Source organism: Ambystoma mexicanum, chromosome 10, assembly GCF_040938575.1.
Source record: "Ambystoma mexicanum isolate Mex_15411 chromosome 10, UKY_AmexF1_1, whole genome shotgun sequence".
NCBI lineage: Eukaryota > Metazoa > Chordata > Amphibia > Caudata > Ambystomatidae > Ambystoma > Ambystoma mexicanum.
The window spans coordinates 1,558,009,344-1,558,024,016 of record NC_090932.1 but is presented as its reverse complement, the minus strand read 5'-3'; the positions used below and the strand labels follow the sequence as shown (position 1 = coordinate 1,558,024,016).

The 14,673-nt window shown below is 44.5% G+C and overlaps 1 protein-coding gene across 1 annotated transcript in view; it reads right to left on the bottom strand.

The window, feature by feature from the left end:
• SLC5A1 (solute carrier family 5 member 1) overlaps nt 1–14,673 on the bottom strand; it is a 281,641-nt gene that overhangs the window by 43,322 nt on the left and 223,646 nt on the right. The window contains exons 7-8 of the mRNA XM_069619846.1: nt 14,534–14,614; nt 12,642–12,862 (exon numbers count right to left, since the gene is read on the bottom strand). Of these exons, the coding sequence (XP_069475947.1) occupies nt 12,642–12,862; nt 14,534–14,614 (302 nt within the window). The remainder of the gene's footprint in view (nt 1–12,641; nt 12,863–14,533; nt 14,615–14,673) is intronic.

Here is a 14,673-nt window from a genome sequence, read left to right as displayed (position 1 = left end):
TACGGCTCCTCCTCTACTTCCACAGCCATGTCTACCTTGTCCTTCATTTCTCTCACTGTCCCCTGTTGTGCCGCCTTGCCTTCTCTTTTCTCCATATTAGCCATATTAATGCATTCACAGAAGTGTGGAACTAGACAAGAAAATTCAAGAGAGTGGTCATAGAAAGGCAAGTATAATCTCTCTCGCCTCCAAAAATAAGTTATTATATCATTAGACCAAGATACAACAATTTTGAGCAACCAAGGAGATAAGGTTGGATTTATTGTTCTGTTGAATACCATTGATTATGATTTGGAATTACACTGTCATCATAAGGGCAATGGAAAGTATGTTAAATTACCCTCAAATCTGATCTGTGACTTTTCAGAGAGGTTTAGAGCACTTCTGATGGCAGGACTCTATAAAAGGCTGATTATCACAGAGGAATTCTACTTCATATGTAACCAGCATTGGAAAATAGCATCAATGCACATGTTGCCCAAAGTATACCAGGGTGGGCCTCCTCTCTGGCCAGCCCCTTTCTTAAATCCATAGCCACCCGGTTATCATCCTACATCTGTGACACTAAGCACATTCTTCATCAGTTCGAGGATCATGAAGTTCAGCCTAAATCTTACTGCCCTATACACCCTGAGGATGTTATTTTGGTCCTGAGATACTTGCCACACCCGTAATCAGTATGCTTTCATCAGCACTACCAGTTCATTATCCATATTGTTCATTTCATTCTTGATAACAGCATTTCTGTACATTGACAGCTTTTGTTCTAACAGTTAGGAGGAACATTAATGGGGGCAAGTTTGCCCCTCATTATGCTAACCTCATGATAAGCTATCAGTCTCAGGGAGTCAGTGAACAGGACTGGTTTGCTTATTACTCTAATTTTTATTCTCTTCCTGACAATTCTTTCCTTTGATAGTTCTGTACCTCCCTATTTTCAGATATAATTTGATAAGGATGATGTGTTATTCTTCATTCACAAGACAAGTCGCTCTCGAGCCCCAGGTCCGGATGGTTTGTCAAATTATCACTTTAAACAACACCCTGAACTATGGTCCTCAGTGTTATTTACCATCTTTTGTCATGTTGTCCATTTTCAATCAATACCTCGAACATGGAAACACTCAATTTATAAAAAGGGGGACAGAAGTAAACCAGAACGTTACCGACCAATAGCTTTATTGGATGCACCAGGTAAGATATTTTCACGACTTATCCTACGAGATCTCAATACATGGTCCCTCGCGACAAACATGCGAGATCCATTCCAATCGGGATTTGTCACGGGCCTGGGCACTCTTCCAAATTTGATTGCCCTGAATTTGCTTGAAGCCTCTTATGCCACTCGGAAACAGCCACCATATCTAGCTTTCGTGGATTTCTGAGTGGCTTTTGACTCTATCGATTGCTCTCTTATGTTTGTAAAGCTTGCACGTTACAACGGTCCCTCTTCACTGCTCACATTAATTCAATTACTACACACAGATACGACTATGCAGGTTAGATTCTCAGCTGAGGGGCTTTTGTCATCCAGCTTTCAAACAATGCGGGGTCTCAAACAGGGGTGCATTTTGGCCGCTATTTTGTTCAATCTGTTTATTCTTGACATGGCCAACATATTCACTTCCATCCTGTCTGATGCGCCCAGATTGGGTGTCCAACGCTTGATTTGGTTACTATACGTAGATGATCTCGTCTTACTGTCCCAGACCCCCAAAGGTCTTCAAATCCTTCTGGATGGTTTGGCGAGTTATGCGTTTGATAATAACATGGTAATCAATATGGACAAGACTCAAATATTAGTCTGTAATAGTTTGCTGCCACGATCCGCTTGCGTTAAATACAAGTGGACTTTACAAACTGTGGATCTCAAGGTTGTTTTCCAATATAGATATCTGGGTGTTCCCTTCACCAACTTGTTGTCAGATACTTCTCCTGACCACTCTCTAAAGCTGAAGATGGCTACGCTAACTTCACAAGCCAAGATTCTCATGTATAAGTTTGGCAAGTTTTCATGTAAGCATGTGATGACCTTCTTTCAGCAGAAAGTTGTACCAACTATACTTTATGGTATTGAAGCAAGACTCCCTCGTGATCAGCAGTTCTGGGATGGTCTAGAAGGGCGATTTTGGAAACAGGCCTTGAGATTACCGAATTGCACCCCCCTTTCTATTCTACGTCATGAATTGGGTGCTCTCTCATTATATGTACATATCCTTTGGAAAATGGCTTTGTTTCTGCATAAATGCCTTCTAGGTCTTAATACGAATAATATACTGAGCGTGGTTGCCCATTTTCTTCTTGAGTCTGACCATCACTTTCCCATCAGGTGGAGGTTCCGCGTCCTGGACGCATTATCCGATGCCTCCATTTCTTTGGACCTCCTACTACAAAATCCTCTCCGGGCAAAAAACAAACTGTTTGATCACGACTGGATCTCTAATCGAGCTGAATGCACATCTTTACAGGACTTCAATAAGGCTCCCTTTGGCTACAAACAATTATGGCATATGGCCAACTACTTAGTCAAGTGCCCCGCCTCCCAGCTTTGCCATAAATTTCTTCGATTTAGGCTCAATCTATGGCCGACTGCCGTAATTTTGGCCAGACGGGGTCTTCTTCGAAGTGATCATAAGTTCTGCAGATTCTGTGTGGATAACCTCTAACAAGAAACTCTTCAACATCTAATCATAGATTGTCCAGCCCTTGAGGAAGTGCGTAACAAACCCTTCAAAAATGTTATCTCTATCTTTCGCCCCCAAGTCTCTAACCTCTTATGGCAGATTCTCTTTTCCAATCCTAGGATTGCAGTTAAAATTGCCATAGTTCATTTTTTGGATGCTATATTTCCAGTACAACCAAGCATTTGACATTCAATTTCACAGAGGCCTTCATGTCTTTTGGTTTCTTGATGTCAATGGTAATTTGCGAACCAGTGGTTTACAACTGGTTAGCTTTCTTTTAAATGACTTTTGCTTAATTTGTTTGGATCTCTTTCATTGAGTGTTTCTGTAATCTCAAGGATCATGGATTATTTTATTATTCTTTTATTTATTGATTGTCTCATGATCCTTTTGCTCTATTGGTCAAAGCGAATGAAGCCTAACAATTTGGCTGTCTTGTTTTCTTCTATGTTTACATAAAATTGTATAGCTTAGCTTGATATTTTAATGCTGGACTAATACCAAACAAATGAATGTAAAACTTTGTAATGTAAAACATTGTGTATGTTATTTTCTTTGCATATCAATTTTCTTTTTCTTTTTGAAAGGTTGATTTTTTCAGCCAACCAAAATAAAAAATAAAAAAATAAAAAAATAAGCTTCTTTAGGAAGTCTTTATGGCATCATAGGGAGTCTCTCCAAAAATGGGTTTGCCGTTCGCATGAAAATATTGATGATGTGTTAATGGAGTGTGTCAGGAGATGTGCCAAGCCTATAGGGTTTCTTTATTTTCTGAATGGGAAAGAACTGAAAATACAATTCACTGTGACACAGAAAACATGCATTTAAACCTATGCATTAAGTATACAGCAAGACACTCCAGGCCACAATGTTGAGGAAACAAACCTCTGCTAGCTCCATGTTACATGGCATCAAGACCTATCCTAAATCAGCAATGCAGGGAGTTCCAACCAGGGAAATGTGGTGCTGTAGGTCCAATTTCAGGTTCTTGAAAGAGTGCAGTTTCATACATGGAGAAATCAGAAGTAATACATTAACTTAGCTTATGAGAAAGGACTCCAGCTCTGCTTCAGGACCTGAGGGCCATTTTTCCAGTGTATCTGTTTCTTATGTGAGCACCAAGGCACTTTTTCATTTGGGATGCTGGCCACTGACTGCACAAACATGAATAACTAACAAAAGCAGAAAATAACAAACACAGCTGTAGGCCTGCAGCCTGGTCATCTAGGCCGCTTAATCACTGTGCACCATATTTTACTGTTTAATATGCAACATGTGTTCCCTTGCAATTGTACTCATTTTACATTCTCATGCTTTAGCCATTTCATAAACTTTTTCTCCGATATAAATGACTACCCATATGGATGGAACAACTCATCCTTTTATTTTACATTGCATTTACAAAACAAAACACAGTTATAAATCATGCACAATGACATAAGTATCATGTGGAGGGTCACCCCACACAGTGTGCATTGCCATTACACCCTCCTTCAGTATTGATTAACCTTCTGTTACAGACTCAAGTACTGTATCCCCTGCTGAAATAGACTCCCCCCAGCAATGCCGCCTTGCTATCATAGCCTCAACACTGTTTGCCCACCCACTACAGACTCTCCGAGTGCGCTATACCTTTCTATGGCAACCTCAGCACTGCCTGCCCCACTGTTACAGACTCCCCATGCACTGTTTTCCTTGTTTTTTCAGATCACTACTGCTTGCCCTGCTATTCCAGACTCTCCTAAGTCTCTTTGCCTTTCAGAGTTTAATGTACCTGCTTTAACAGTCTTCCCCAGTACTGCGTGCCCTCCTGTTACAGGCTGCTTGTCCTTTAGTTCGACTATGCTGACACTATTTGTCATACTATTACAGACTCCCCCGGCACTGCTTGCCTGATATTACAGACTCTTGCAAGCATGGTTTGTCTTGCTACTACAAACTCTCCCAGTACTGTTTCTACAGGCTCTCGCCAAAACTGCGACTAAATAGTCTCCTAGTACTGTTGTTCTTGCTATGTCAGACTCAGCACTGCTTGCCCCACTCTTGTAGATTCCCCCAGCAGTGCCTGTTTCGCTTTGATAGACTCACCAGTGTTTGCCCACCCACTACAGACTCTCCCAGTGCGCTATACCTTTCTATGGCAGCCTCAGCACTGCCTGCCCCACTGTTACAGACTCCCCAAGCACTGTTTTCCTTGTTTTTTCAGATCACTTCTGCTTGCCCTGCTATTCCAGACTCTCCTAAGTCTCTTTGCCTTTCAGAGTTTAATGTACCTGCTTTAACAGTCTTCCCCAGTACTCCGTGCCCTCCTGTTACCGGCTGCTTGTCCTTTAGTTCGACTATGCTGACACTATTTGTCATACTATTACAGACTCCCCCGGTCTTGCTACTACAAACTCTCCCAGTACTGTTTCTACAGGCTCTCGCCAAAACTGCGACTAAATAGTCTCCTAGTACTGTTGTTCTTGCTATGTCAGACTCAGCACTGCTTGCCCCACTCTTGTAGATTCCCCCAGCAGTGCCTGTTTCGCTTTGATAGACTCACCAGTGTTTGCCCAGCCACTGCAGACTCTCCCAGTACTGTTTTTCTCGCTATGTCAGACTCAGCACTTCTTGCCCCACTCTTGCAGACTCCTGCAGCACTGACCGCCTCTCTATGATAGACTCAACACTATTTGCTCAGCCACTGCAGACTCTCCCAGTACTGTTTTCCTTGCCATGGCAGACTCAGCACTGCTTGCCCCACTGTTGCAGAGTGCCCCAGCGGTGCCTGTCTTGCTTTGATAGACTCGCCACTATTTGCCCAGCCACTGCAGACTCTCCCAGTACTGTTTTTCTTACTATGTCAGACTCAGCAGTGCTTGCACCACTGTTGCAGACTCCCCCAGCAGTGCCTGTCTCGCTTTGATAGACTCACCATTATTTGCCCAGCCACTGCAGCCCCTCCCAGTACTGTTTTCCTTCCCATGGCAGACTCGGCACTGCTTGCTCCACTCTTGCAGACTCCCCCAGCAGTGCCTGTCTCGCTGTCATCGACTTAACACTATTTGCACAGCCACTGCCGACTCTCCCAGTACTGTGTTCCTTGGTATGGCAGATTCAGCACTGCTTGCCCCACTCTTGCAGACTCCTGTAGCACTGCCCGTCTCGCTATGATAGACAAAACAGTATTTACCCAGCCACGGCAGACTCTCCCAGTACTGTTTTCCTTGCCATCGAAGACTCAGCACTGCTTGCTCCACTGTTGCAGACTCCTATTTGCCCAGCCGCTGCAGACCCTCCCAGTAGTACTCTTTTCCTTGCAATAGCAGACTCAGCAGTGTTTGCCCCGTTGTTACGGACTCCAGCAGCACTGCTGTCCTTGCTTTTATAGAGTCGGTACTGCTTGGGCTGCTCTTCCAGACCCCTCCTAAGGCTCTTTTCCCTTCAGACTTTCACGTACCTGCTTCCCCACTTATGCTTGCCCTCCTGTTAGTTCGACTGTGCTGCCACTGTTTTTCATACTATTACAGACTCCCCTGGCACTGCTTGCTTGCTGGTAGAGATTCTACAGAGCATGGTTTGTCTTGCTAATACAAACTCTCACAGTACGGGTGCTACCGGCTCTCACCGCCCCTGCTGTTATATACTTTCCCAGAACTACTTACCTTGAGTTACATGGGCCCCACACCTGCGTTTACACTGTACTGCTTGCCCTGCTTCTTCAGACCCTACTCTGGAACAGCTGAATATTTGACTCTCCGTGGACTGTTCGTTATACTGTTGCAGATTCTTACCAGTACTGCTAGGCCCAATGTTATATACTCTCCCGGTGCACTGTTTCCAACCATCACAGTCTGTCTTAGCTCTGCTTTCCATGTTGCTAAAGGGGACCTCGTCATTGCTTTTCATTTTGTTAAAGGGGCCCCGTCATTGCTTTTCATTTTGTTAAAGTGTCACACGGCATTGCTTCTCATATTGCTAAATGGTCCCTGGCACTGCTTCTCATATTGTTAAAGGGTGCCCCGGCACTGCTTCTCATATTAGTCAAGGGGCCCCTAGCATTGCTTCTCATATTGTTAAAGGGTCCCCTAGCATTGTTTTTTGTATTGTTAAAGGGTCCCTGGCACTACTTCTCATACTCTTAAAGGGTCTGGTGGAATGCAAGTGCAAAGTCCTAGACAGGCAAAGAGACTTAGACTGCAAAAAAACAATTAGCAGGCTTCCTAGTGCTAGCCCTTGTCTTTGGGGATGGCAGAATGCACACGTAGCCATTTTGTAGTTAGCTTTTGACACATATTACAAACACCATATAGCCACACAGAAAGAGCAGCCATGTATTCACGTTGCAGAGGTTAAAGATAGGGTGATGTATTTTGCTTTTAGCGGTAGTTAAAGGTGTTATGTCTTAAGGGATGTGTGAGTAGGTAGCTGACATAGGTAGGCGTGTGAGATGGAGTCAGAGAAATGTTGCGGTAAAGGCGAGGCCTGGCGGCTAAGGTGGCAGGAGTTCCATGTTGGATTTTAGGGCACGTTACAGGATGTGTTTCGAAAGTATGGGAAGCAGACCTAACGTGGCGCTGCAGCTCTGTACAGTTGACCCTGAGGGAAATCTCCTTCCTTCCCTCCAGAGGGAAATTATGATGTCAAGGCTACAGGCAGCCGCGCTGTGTCAATAACAGTTAATTGAGTCCAGCTGCAGAGCTTGGAGGAGCTGGGGAAGGAATGTTGGGTCCAGGGAGGAAGGGTAAGGATGCACCTTTGAAGGTTTAATTCATGTCCGCAGGGCATTAGGTTCTGTGATGCCAATATGTCTGGTGAAGATTTAGAGCACTACTGTCCTCGCCCAAAGAGCGGTAATACTATTTGAACTGCATGTGCCACACTCTAGGGATCAATAAATAAGCAAAATTCAAACATAAGAGTGGTGCCCCGATCACGTCATTCCTGGGCACCTGGGTTCCCAGAGAGATAAGGGAGAAGACATGCCAAGGCTGTACTGTGATGTGGGATGGGAGGAGCAGAGGTGATGCCGATACAGTTATCTACCAAGGCAGGGATGTGTTTGTGCGTCTCACAGTGTCTGGTATAATGAGGAGGCCCATTGTATTATCCAAGAAGAGTTGACCTCGCTATTCACACTTTGATCAGGATCTGAGGGAGGGGTGCACATCACGTGATGGCCAGGAATATTTTCCTTTTTAAAGAAATATACTATGGGAACAATGTGCCTTTGTAGTCAATCAACTCCTGAATTTCGTAGTGAGGATGTAGCAAGTCACGTGTTTAGGGGAATGTGTGGCCAATAGGGTAATAGCCTATAGGGGATCATTAGAATTGTATACAGGTCTTAGCCAATGGGGAGTGTGGGATTATGTTGTAATCTTTATTATGCATAGTTTTGTTAATTTGCGGTTTACCGCTATAAAAGATGGAACTTCTTTGGGTGGGGAGAGCTCCATGTTAGTTTGGTTCTACGGGACCGTCTGATACTTTTTGCATGTAAAAAAAAGTTGTTTTCCTTTCAAATGGTTCATCGATTATTTGGCCTATTTGGAATGGTTTTTATCGTTCGGGTTTTGGGTCATTCATCCTACATGTCCCCTGCCTTTGCTTCTCATATTTTTAAAGGCTCCCCTGGCTTTTCTTCTCATATTGGTAATGGGTTCCCTGGCACTGCTTTCCATATTGTTAACGGGTCCCCCAGCATTACTTCTCATATTGTTAAATTGTCTGCTGGCAGTGCTTCTCATAATGTCAAAGGGTCCCTTAGCATTGTTTCACATATTGTTAAAGGGACCCCTAGCATTGTTTCTCATATTGTTAAAGGGTCACTGCTTCTCATATTGCTAAAGGGTCTCCTAGTAATGTTCCTTATATTGTTAAAGGGTCCCCTGGCACTGCTTCTCATATTGTTAAAAGCTCACACAGCATGATTCTTAAATTGTTAAAGGGATCCCTGGCCCTGCTATTCTTATTATGAAAGGCTCCCCATCACTGTTTCTCATATTGCTAAAGGGTCCTCTGGTGCTGCTTCTCATATTGTTAAAGGCTCCCCGCCACGGCATCTCATATTGTTAAAGGGTCCCCTGGCACTACTTGCCATATTCTTAAAGGCTCCCTTGGCATTGCTTCTCATATAGTTAAAGGCTCCCCTGCCACTGCTTCTCATATTGGTAAAGGGTGCCCTGGCATTGTTTCTCATATTGTTAAAGGGTCCCCCTGCACTGCTTCTCATATTGTTAAAAGCTCCCCGGTACTGATTTGCAAATTGTTAAAGGGTTCCTCCACAGACATTTCTTCTTATATTGTTAAAGGGACCCAGGCATTGCTACTCATATTGCTAATAGGTCCTCTGTCACTGCTTCTCCTATTCTTAAAGGCTCCCCTGGCACTGCCTCGCATATTATTAAAGGGTTACCTAGTGTTGCTTCTCCTATTGTTAAAGGGCATCTGACACTGCTTCCCATATTATGAAACAACCCCGTCACTGCTTCTCGTATTGGTAAAGGCTCCCACAGCACTGCTGATCGTATTGTTCAAGGGTCCCCTGGCACGGCTTCTCATATTGTTATGTCATAAACCTACCACTGATTGCTCCAGTGTTACAGACTCCTATGGCACTGCTTAATTTATTGTTTTATATTTCCTCTGCACTGTTTGCAGTATTTTACAGGATACGCAGTACTTATTGCCTCATTTTTACAGCCAGAGATATTTTTATGGGAGAGCAAAAGGGGCACTTGCCTAGGGTCCCCACCTTGGAGGGGCCCACCACAAAGCTGCCTGCTCTAAAGTAAGATTCCATTGTTCACCAGACTTAAATAGCACATGCCAGGAGATTTTATGGCATGCTGCTGAGGCGCTAAACCTATTGCTTGTCTGTTTTGACAAGTACATTCTGCCTTGATCAATTAATCATGTAATGCTTTCTGTGTTCAGTGTGGAATACATAGTTTGTGTGCTCAGTATGGCACAACTTCTGTAGCATTCTTTCCTACCTGTGGGAATCATGTCGATAATGTCCAATAACCAAAGTTCAAATCCATATTGATAAATTGAGTGCCACAATGGTTCAGAAGTTAGCTCAGTGTGTTAAGCACTCATTGCAGAGATATGTGTTCATATGAAAGATTATAAGAGCACATTTCAGCAAGGCTTGCTGAACCTTTCCTATGTCTGAAGTTTATAAACATACCTGCATATGTACTTTTCAGCATAAGAGATGCTATTATCAGCAATGTTCCTGCACCAGCTAGGGGTTGCTATACAAACTAACATGTCATTTGTATGGTGAAGGTCTAGAAATTGGTTTGTTCAGATGGGGCGTTCCAAAACCTAGGCAATCCCCTCCAAAGATGAGCATAAACTATTAGTCCAAGAGGTGAATAAGTATCCAAATTCAAGACTGTGGAACCAAAGTGTTCATGCCAGCAGACGATACAGTGATCCTGGTCAAATCATATACTATCTCTTGCATTACTGTGCAGTTTTCTGTGAGGTTTGCCTTCTTGCATGCTGTGGCATCGTTTAGCTCATTACTTGATATTTCTTCTTATGTAGGCCATTTGAGTGGAAGGGGTGGTAGACCCCTAGAGTCTACCACCCCTTCCGCTAGAGAGCAGACCAGATGTAGGCCTTGGGCAAGCATATTTTAAGGTCTGCTCATTTGACACAAAACACGTTTTGCTTTTTTTACAAAATTGAAAGGTTTTTCTGCACATTTATGAATGACAATTGGACAAGCCATTGTTTTGGAAGTATTTAAAGCTTAAAAGTACAAAAGACATACCTAGATTAAATCTGTTAAATCACATCGATTGGCATGCTGGTACTTATATACTTCCCTTGATGATGGAGCGAATGAAGCTAGAATCATTTCCATTTTGTGTAACACCCTTCTGTAATATTTTGGGTTTAAAAATTGTCAGGTTTGGAAATGTGATTTGTGTGCTTTGCAGGTCACTTTTATCAAATGAGATTATTTTAGTACATGGTAAGAGCTGGAAAAGAAAGCGTTCAAATGCAGAAATTGCATAGTTGGCACACATCCCAGCTATCACCCCTTAAGCAATGTGTGATCCTGGGCATCTCATTTAATCTTTTATTGCCTAACCTCTCAGAATTGCCAGTCCCTAAACCTTTGAAAATTGTCAGCCCTTCAGAGTGATTTCCTTCCCTGAGTAGGATCTTCATAAAAGCCTCACTCATGGTTTCACTGGCAATATGACTGCTTCCACTATAATAGTGAGCATTGATATACAGCACACCACAGGCACTTGTTCCCTTGATCTCTAATGGCAATACTATTTGAAAACCATGTCCCACTGCTAATCTCAGTCTGTCTGGATAGAGACACCTTTCTGGTAGCTTCTAATCTGCATTCACTATCCAAGCTGTGCTATGTGTAGCGTTCTCCTTCCTTACAATCGGTTTGCTCTATCCATGCTTGAGCACTTGTTCATTCCCTGAGGCAGCTAATGTGAGTTCTCTGCCTATTCTGGGTTACAAGTACCTGCATTAATACTATAGGCTGCATTCCTTTCCCCGATGCTATTGATAAAAGGTAACCTCTTCGTAGATTACTAATGTTGGGCTTCAAATGCTACTTGTTTATCATTCTGATTAGAGCAAGAATGAAGAGGGTAAGGTAAAGGGAGTAAACATGCTTATTGTGAATGCTGCGAGGCAGCATATTAACCTATAAGTTATGATCACAGTGAAGGGGATAGTGCCACCAGATATTCTTCATCGCTTAATTCCTTTGGTTTGGTGGAGGGGGGCCCAAAGATGCTTAGGATGGCCCTGGTTACAGCCCCCCAGCACTGTTTGCAATGTTGTTACAATCTCCTGGCATTATTTGCCATTTTAGCCTCCCCAGCACTGTTTGCCATATTGTTACATGCTCCCCCAGCACTGTTGCCATAATATTACATGCTCCCCCGGGACTGTTGACATATTGTTACATACACCTGGCAGTGATGGCCATATTATTTCATGCTCCCCAGGACTGTTGACATATTGTTACATGCTCCTGCACTGATGGCCATATTGTTACATGCTTCCCCAGCGCTGTTGCCATATTGCACATGCTCATGACACTGTTGCCATATTGTACATGCTCATGGCACTGTTGCCATATTGTTGCATGTTCCCCAAGCACTGTTGCTATATTGTTACATGCTCCTGGCAGTGTTGGCCATATTGTTACATGCTCTCCCAGCACTATACATGCTCCCTCAGCACTGTTGCCATATTATTAAGACATGCTCCCCCTGCACTGTTGCTATATTATTACATGCTGCCCCAGCACTGTTGCCATATTGTCATATGCTCCTGGCAGTGTTGGCCATATTGTTACATGCTCCCCCAGCACTGTTGCCATATTGTTACATGCTGCTGGCAGTGTTGGTCATATTGTTACATGCTCCCCCAGCACTGTTGACATATAATTACATGCTCCCTCAGCACTGTTGCCAAATTATTACATGCTGCCCCAGCAATGTTGCCATATTGTTAGATGCTCCTGACAGTGTTGGCCTTATTATTACATGCTCCCCCAGCACTGTTGCCATATTACAACATGCTCCCCCCGCACTGTTGCCATATTATTACATGCTCCCTCAGCACTGTTGCCATATTGTTACATGCTCCCCAAGCACTGTTGCCATATTGTTACATGCTCCCCAGCACTGTTGACATATAATTACATGCTCCCTCAGCACTGTTGCCAAATTATTACATGCTCCCCCAGCACTGTTGCCATATTATTACATGCTCCCTCAGCACTGTTGCCATATTATAACATGCTCCCCAGCACGGTTGCCATATTACTACATGCTCCTCCAGCACTGTTGCCATATTGTTACATGCTCCCTCAACACTGTTGCCATATTGTTACATGCTCTTGGCAGTGTTGGCCATATTGTCACACGCTCCGCCTCCACTGTTTTTGACTCCAACCGCAGCCTGCATTACCTGATCTGTGCACCAGTACCACAGTGCCAAGATGGTCAAGCCAAAGATGAGTCCAGGCCAGGGCATGTCTCCATTGATGGGGTCCCGAAAAATGTGGAATGCGTCTGCCCGTGGAGTGTAGCACTTTGGGTCGACAGTAATGTTGCCTTCTGTTACGTTTTTTGGAATGGCGTTCATATATGCGTCCACAAAGGCCTCATATCCGCCAACTTTGGCAAAGGCTAAAACAGAAACAGAACAATCTGGTTTGCTCATTTGTACTACTGTGTGACACATGTTACACCATTTAAGAATTAAATGCCTGTACGTCAACCCTAGGACCAAAGGTCATGTGATCTAGTCCAAAGAGGCAAGAATGATGCCCTGGCCCAAGGAGCAGAGTACATGTAACCCTTCCAGGGATCTCTGACATTCAACTTGATCCCGGAATCCTGGAATTAAAACCTGATACAGACTCCAGGGCCTGTACCCAACTCCTGGGACTAGTCCTTAGGACCAGGGTGTGCAATCTAATCTGTAGGCATCACATATCCGTGAACCAGTGCAGGCAGGAATCACAGGAACTACATCCACACATACTTTGGGTGTGTGACCCAGAATAGGGATCACAGAACCTTCAGGCAAACACATGGGGTTAAGAATCATAGAACCTATGGGTACGCGTGTGGACCCTGAACTAATCATCAAGATCATATGTCCCAGCCTTTTCACCCAGTGCACGGAGTCATGGTCTGTGTGCCGGTCCTGCAATTCAGTCTGTGAAAGCTGCTCAGATAGGGCCTGTGGAGCTGCAAGGTAGCCAGATCATGTGGCCTACCTCTGGGATCCTTGCTATTTGGCCAAGCCCAGCAAACCAGTCCTCATGATCAACCATCGGAAGCAACCAGGACCTAGGCCATGTGAAATAGACCTGGGGTTCTGACCCTGTGACCCACTCCAGAGATCCAGGCTCTGCGATGCAACTAGAGATCCAATCATTGTGACCTCCCCAGCCTAGGGATCCAGCTCCTTTTACCCAAGGCCTTGGGGATTAGTCCAGGATCCAGACTCAAGGACCGGTCCAAGAGAACCAGACACTGTAGCCAATTTCCAAGGAGACTGTGACCCAGTTTAGGGATCTGAATCTTGTGATGCAGCCCAGAGAGTCGGGCCCTGAGATACAGCCCAGTGATACATGCCTGGGGATTTAGACCCTGAGATGCAGCCAAAAGTCCCATGTCCTGATACAGTTCAGGGATCCATATGATGAGATGCAGCCCAGTTATCCATTTCTAGGGATTCAGACCCTGAGATAAAGCCCAGTTTTACATGCCTATGGATTTCGACCCTGAGGTGCACCCAGCGGCCCATATCCTGATACTGCCCAGGGATCCATATGATGAGATGCAGCCCAGTTATCCATTTCTAGGGATTCAGACCCTGAGATAAAGCCCAGTGTTACATGCCTAGGGATTTATACCTTGAGGTTCACCCAGCGGCCCATATCCCGATACAGCCCAGGGCTCCATATGATGAGATGCAGCCCAGTTATCCATTTCTAGGGATTCAGACCCTGAGAAAAAGTCCAAGAATCCATGTGCTGAGATACAGCCCAGTATCACAGCAGGGTCCATGCTTAGGAATTCAGACCATGAGATCCATGTCCCGAGACACATGCTAGTGATGCAGGCCCTGTGAAGCCGCTCAGGGGTTCAAGGAGTGTGTCCCAGCCCAGAGATCCATACCCTGGAAAGAAGCCAGGAATTCAAGCCCTCAGATTCAGCCCACATTTCGAAGGCTACATTCGCAGGGTTGTGTGCAGTGAAAGAAATTACAGTGTCATTTTCATTTGTACACTTAACTAGGACCTCACTGTTTGGGACCACCCACCCCGGATTCCGACGTCTACTCACCGAACCCCATGAGGATGAAGGAGCCCACCAGCATGATGATGGTCTGCAGGGTGTCCGTGTAGATCACTGCTGCGAGCCCCCCTATAGAGAAAGAGAGAGCAATCATGGGTTTCCAGTAGGGTGGGCAACTTTATGTTGAT